The 6905-nt window shown below is 37.1% G+C and overlaps 1 protein-coding gene across 1 annotated transcript in view; it reads left to right on the top strand.

The window, feature by feature from the left end:
- The window catches only part of mafk (v-maf avian musculoaponeurotic fibrosarcoma oncogene homolog K), a 15785-nt gene extending 9535 nt beyond the window's left edge, over nucleotides 1-6250 (top strand). Inside the window, exons 2-3 of the mRNA XM_041229809.1 lie at nucleotides 3100-3178; nucleotides 3411-6250. Of these exons, the coding sequence (XP_041085743.1) occupies nucleotides 3143-3178; nucleotides 3411-3848 (474 nt within the window). The 5' untranslated portion in view covers nucleotides 3100-3142 and the 3' untranslated portion in view covers nucleotides 3849-6250. The remainder of the gene's footprint in view (nucleotides 1-3099; nucleotides 3179-3410) is intronic.
- Nucleotides 6251-6905: the final 655 nt, after the last annotated feature.

The raw sequence follows: 6905 nt of genomic DNA, 5'->3' as shown, positions 1-6905 counted from the left end.
TTTTTATTGTAAATTAATATGAAAAAGAAAGTGTAAAAATAAAATTAAAAAAAAAATATATATTTGTGGTGTTCTTTGATCAGTGAGTGGAGTTTCCTTATGATGGTTAAAGTTACTGACTCACACTGATGCTTTGTTATGCTGTCTGAGGTCAGAGCCATGCGGTTTGAAGCACAGTGTGTGGGCGGATCGCACTCCTGCCCTTATCAGATCTACATGGGCATGTTTCTGAGCTTAAAGAGCAAATAATGGAGTTCCAAAAAAAATATGAAGTTATACATTCCTGTGTATTGCTATAACTGTTTAAATAACGTACCTGTAATTTTTCTTTGCATTGTGACAAAGCTCTTTTCAAAGTGACCGCTCTAGTGCACTGACCGTGTAAAGATTTGAAACAGACTGAAGTTCTAAATATAAAAAGTTGACAGGATTTTAAAGAAAAGAAAAATGACAGGTCCTTTATTTAAACAGTTGTGGCAACATGTGGGGGACATGTACCGCTATATTTTTCAGAACCTTGCTACTTACCTTAACCTCTGTTCTATAAAGCTGTTTTTTTCGTGTAAGACTCACAGCTTCTGTATGAATGTTATTGTCCCTAAAAGGACAGAGCAGGTGTACAAAAAAGGGGTATCTGATTTATACCATTGGGATACTGTCAAGTTATCCTTCTCATTGAAACCTACTTTTGAATGAGTTCTGGCTTCCGATTGGTTGGGTTAATGAATAATTTTATGGATGTTATTGTGGCCAAACCTGCATTATTCTAATTAGATTTGTTTGGCTTGAGAATAGTTATGTTTTCCACTTAAGATAAAATAGAAATAGTTATGATGAATCAGTAAACAGTACAAACATTTGTAACCTCTAAATTGTTTAGTTTAAAAATGATTTTGATTTGTAAAGGTCAGTATCTTATTGGGCAATGGAAATTATTGCTATGGGCTTTTGGGAGCAGAATATGGGCTTCTTAAATATGACTAACAATCCCATGATATGCATGGCCTGCCAGCAGGGTGACACCATCACCACGCTCTTCATGACTATTAGTTTTCTTCTGTACATTTAAGTGATTTAGGCGTTGATGTCTGCTTTGTAGTTTTGCAAAAACATAAGCAAGGACCCTCTGAGCTGCTTTAAATCAGGGTCAGACTCGGGTCCAAAATCACACAAACAAATTATTTAAAGACCATTTCTTTTGGCAGTCATCATTGCGAATCAGTTCTTTAGAAGCACCCACTAGTCCCAGGATGTGTGGTTCTCCAGATAAGCCCTTTTCAACCTGTATTGAACTATTGTTCATACACAAACATCCATCGTGTTTCTGTGCACTTATTTGCTTGTGCAATCACATCTCTTTGACAATCAAGCCCACTGTCTAAACTAAACAAACGTTAAAATGGTCATGCAACAGTATTGACTTTGTAAATCAGTTTTGCAACAAAAAAAAGAATAGGAAATTTATTGAACAAAATAAACATTTCCTTTTTTTTTTTTAAAAAAAAACCCTGTTTATACTGAAAAAATAAGTACACATCCAAAAGCAGGTATCAGTGACTGGGAAAGAAATAAAATAAAATAAAAGAAATAACAATTGTGCTCTTTTTGACACAGTGCATCATGTTATTTCTTCATATAATTTTTTTTTTTTTTTTTAGTATAAATGAACTGTACAGACAAATTGCACAGACTGCAGCACATTCAGACAAAGAGTCGTATGGAAAGAGACCCCTAGCTTATCCTAATGACTTTTTGTTTTTCTACAGGAGGGTTAGCAGAGGGCTAATAACTACCACGCGAGTTAAATAAGGCAATCTAAAATAGACCAGGGGATACCTGGTGTAATAGGATCAAACTTGTGAAGCACTGACAACCTAAAGCAGTTGAAGAATAATGGTTTGAATACATATAAATAACAATGACAGGGTGAGTGAAACTTCACACTCCCGAAACAAACCACAAGGGAATCCTTCTCAAAATCATGTTCCAGTTACAGGGGTATTCAAATTAAATTGAAAGTTCTGATAATCATCTTCTGGGAAGCTGAAATATTGATTTGTATATACTGCCAGCAATCTGCAACCTTCTTAATGAATTTCCTGAGAGGCTTTATATGTGGTATACATTCAGTCACTCTAAATCTAGCTCAAGAAAGTTCTAGCTAAATAAAGGCACATTTTTTTTTTTTTTTTGACTCAAATGCCACACAAGCAGCTACAGTGTTAGCAGATGACAGCTTATTTTCCAATGATGTTGCATAATTAATCTATTTGTTCAAAGTTGTTCTGTCATTGAATAACACATCCGTTTCCTGGGTTTAATTAGAAGGATATACGGTCGTATTATATTTTCATGCATGAGATGTGGCAGTGTAATGAATGAGCATTACATAACATATATGTAGGATAGTTTTACTTTTAATGTTATATACTTTAATCAGCAAAAATCTTTGTTCTTTTTTTTTTTTAAATGTCTGTTTTTCATGTTTCGAGGGAACGGTGACTGCTGTGATCTGTCCTTTTGGTTCACGCTTTGCGTCTCTAGCTGTAGACTTATGTTTCCCATGTGTGCAAACGTGGTGTTTACTTTTAACTGGCCATGTGATTCACGCTCCAACACCCATCTGCAGTTGTTAAGGAATTCACCATTTCCATGGAAACTGTGTCTAGGCTGAAAGCTTTCCGAGATTCCCAGTGGCAAGTGTCTGCTGGGACACATGCCTGGGATACTTGACTTTGAAAACGACGCTATGGAACGCGCATCGGTTTGTCTGCCTTTTATTGAAGGGACATTACATGTTATAGCTATAACATGCTGGACACGATAGCTGTTTTGTCAAGCTATAACAGTTAGGTTAACGTATCCTTCTTATACATTTTTACAGCCATCCCAAGTAAAATGTCTTGCCGTGTTAAATGCATTGCAATGTTCCTCACATTGGACAAGGACAAAATAAAAGTTTACTTGGAACATTTCATGTTTGTACATTAACAGTACTTTTGCTGCCATCTGCTGGATTTTTGTATGGTTGCAAAATAATGGAGCTCTGCTGTACTTACGCTGGACAACCTATGGCGTTTTCTTTTTTTTGTCTTCCAGCTGTTTTTCAGTGGGATTCTGGCCAGTTGAATGAATCCAGGGTATGACGACTAATCACAGAGGAAGCAAAGCTTTAAAGGTGAGAGTGTTAAATAACCCATATATATATATGTGTGTGTGTGTGTTATACAGTCCAAATAAAGGTTGATAAATGCTGGATGAAGAGTACAATCTTCACATATGAACCAAAGCTACATTATACATGATTACATAGAACACAGAGTATTACCTTGTTAAAGACAGTCTCTTTTTGATTGTACCGACATGAATAACTTGCCCTTAAAATGAACATGTTGCTTCCTTCCATACAGGTGAAGAAGGAGGCAGGTGAGAATGCTCCTGTGCTAAGCGATGATGAACTGGTCTCCATGACGGTTCGAGAGCTGAACCAGCACCTGCGCGGCCTCACCAAGGAGGATGCGGTGCGGCTGAAACAACGCCGGCGGACTCTGAAGAACCGTGGCTACGCTGCCAGCTGCCGTATTAAACGCGTCACGCAGAAGGAGGAGCTGGAGCAGCAAAAGGCAGAGCTCCAGCACGAGGTGGATAAGCTGGCCCAGGAGAATGCCAGCATGAAGCTAGAGCTGGAAGCCCTCCGCTCCAATTACGAGGCCCTGCAGAGTTTTGCCAGGTCCGTAGCACGGGGGCCGATCCCACCAGCCAAGGTGGCAGCCACCACCAGCGTCATCACCATCGTCAAATCAGCTGACCACAAGACAAGCTCTGCTCACTTCTCCAGTCCGTCCTAGTGCCATACTGTGAGTGCTCGGGTCAGGGTGTCCTGTGGCACTGACATTGGGTGCCCAGTGCCTATTGCATCCTTCATTATACCCATCACCCTCTTGCCAGTCCATACAGTTAATTTTCAGACAACCTCAGTGTGATTTCTCTTGGACACCTAATTCCGTCAGAAACTTTTGTTCAGTCCCGTAAATTTTGTGTTTGTGCTACAAAATTCCCAGTACTGGCTAGGCATCACCTCTCTTTGGGAAACCCGACAGACAACAAAGCAGTTAATCCAAATCTACATTTTCTACCTTATAACAACAGAAGCACTATGGTCTAAAAGCACTATGGTCTAAAAAAAGGATGTGTTTTCTAAATTGGGGCCATTTGTGGTACTGACACTACCACAGTAAGAAAATACAAGCGGAAGTCTTTAATTCTTCATATAAATTGCTGCTCTCGGTTCCTTACGGTACTAAAATAAAAACACTTCACTGCAAACTGTTACAGTACAAAAACAAATCCCTCACTAAAATACATATATAGCATTTCTACATTTTCCAGAGAATGTTGTTTACATATCAGAGCCGTTAAAAAAAAGAAGTTATTTTGTTATACAGTACTAAGATTCAAGTCACTAGAGAGGTTTTAATGAATTAAATGTTGTTTTAAATTAACAATCTATTTTTTTTTACATTTAGAATTGTATGCAGTTAATGTATGGAGGCGCACAAATAATAAGCACATGGTTATGTAAATGTTTGTATGCTCCTGATAGTTTGCTATCGATGCCATTTTTTATGGTAAGTAATCCATATTGGATAGAGAGATGGGGGCTGGCTTTGCAAAATAATAAAAAAATAATAATATAAAGCATATTAAATATTGTTTCAGTTTAAACAGATTCAAAGCTAACAATCACAGCTTTCACTCCCAGAGAAGAGACTCTTCTCTGAAATCCGTCCCCTTTGCCAAGTCGGTTCACGATGCCATTGCCGGTGCTGGGTAGCTTCAATGCAACATATTTATGGTCATAAGATAATATAACAAGTAAAAATCAATACATTCCAAGAGTCTACTCCAGTTTGTCAGGAATAGGAGGGGAGTAAAGTAGTCTGATTTTTTACTGTTAAAGTAGAAATGTCTGTAACAACTGACATTCACAGATTTACAAAAAGGAACAATATTGCAGCAAGAAACGTTTGCGTGTTTTTTTTTTATATATATATCCCAAGAACAGTGAGATTATTTGCACTTTTCTGAAAAATGATGGCGACTATTGCAACTGCAAGCCAGTCGTCCAGTTACCTTATTTTTTAAATGTGTATCTTTTGGAATATTCGGCTGGTTTTGCAGACCGAGATTAGCCCTCAAGTACCTTCTGTTAAATTAGGTAACATTTCAAGTCCAAAGGCTGTTGACCGCTAGCTAAGTGTCTAAAAACTGGAGCGGATTTGGTATTGTTCCTTTTTACTCTGTGAACGCGACTTTACACTCTGCTCCCAACAGCCCTTCTCTGCACAGCAGCAGGTGGGGCGTACAATAACTGGTGCTGTCAGGCCATCTGCATACCCAAGGAAGATATTGCTGTGCTCGTTATTGTTCCCATATATGTTTCCTGTGTAGTTTTTAGTGTCCAGGGCATGAAATCAGCACCATCCAAATAACAAATTGTTCTTTATTTTATTTCTCATATTTAAATCGGCAATAAAATTGAACTTTTAAATTCTGAAAAAGAGACAAAATATTCTCTCTTGTAATTTACATAATTGGTTATCAAAATCATATGCTGTCAATTAATCTTAGAAATGAAACTACTGTTAATTGTGAAATTATGTTTTGAACCTTTTTTTTTTTTTTTTTTTTTTTTTAATCATTCTCTATCCAAGTATCTGTGTGGCTTGCTTTAGTCTTTGCAGACACCTGGTGGCAAGTATTTAGTAAAGTAACACAAAAATGAGTTTTCTGTACAAGCTTGATATTGATCTAGGAATGTGTCTAAAAAGTGTGAGCATTCAAAGAAAAAAACAGCAACCTAATATTTGATCAAAAGCTTAGGAAATTGTCTTTTAGGTGTATTTGTAGTTTCCCAGATTCAGCCAACAGGCACCGTCCGCTTGTAAAGCCATCTTAAGAGTTAGACATGCTGTACTCTGTATCTGCAGATTTTGTTACCTCTTAAAGGCTAGCATTGTATATACACGTTCCTTGCATGCAAAGCACTTGTATCTCATAATCCTACCTTCTGCAGAACCTCACCTGGATTGGTGCTCAGCTAATGTCTGATAGAAAGTGAACCTCTGGTAAACATCTAGGGGTTTCGTTATGTGAGAAATAATTAATAATGGACATTCTCCATTGATAAAATTGACAGATTTCAAATGTAGACAAAAGGTAATATTTGTGCCAAGATGTTTTATTTATTTATTTATTTATTTTTATTTAAGAACTAAAGGGGTAGGACTGGAAACAGTAATAAGGGAACATCTAAAGTTTAAATTTGTTTTGCCAGGAGATAATTCTAGACTCTCTCATGCCCTAGTATTCTGTGTGTATAAGTGTAACTATGGTCCCTCAACGTCTTGTATGCAAAAGAAAGGTTTGCTGTACATATTTATCTTGCTGGGTTCAGATTTACAAAATCCCACTCCTTCCTTTAAATTTTTTTTTTATAAGAAGCTGTATTATACTGGTTGAGCTTTGTCTGGGTAAATTATTAAAGGACGCTTGCCATATATGAAGATATTTAAATGATATAATGTATATTCACTCCTACTTTAAGCCATTTGCCACTGTGTATATGTACTTTCCTAAATCTTACTGTGGGATCACCTAATGAAAGATACTTGCCAAGTTAGTGCTTTAACAGGAGTGCGGTACTCTGCTCGGTGGCGGCACTTTCGACTACAGGCAACTATGGGTTAAATAAGGGGTAGTAGAAGATTGAGCACCTGAAAAACACGAGGGAATCTTGATTTGTTGCATCATCTCTGGTTCTATGTCTTATTTCCAATATTTATTTTTGTTTTGTTGCTTTTATTATTTAAGTTATTGTATTTTATTCAGATTTATTGTGGATT

This window comes from Polyodon spathula, chromosome 26 (genome assembly GCF_017654505.1).
Source record: "Polyodon spathula isolate WHYD16114869_AA chromosome 26, ASM1765450v1, whole genome shotgun sequence".
NCBI classification, from domain to species: Eukaryota; Metazoa; Chordata; class Actinopteri; order Acipenseriformes; family Polyodontidae; genus Polyodon; species Polyodon spathula.
This window is presented reverse-complemented; position numbering and strand designations above follow the sequence as displayed.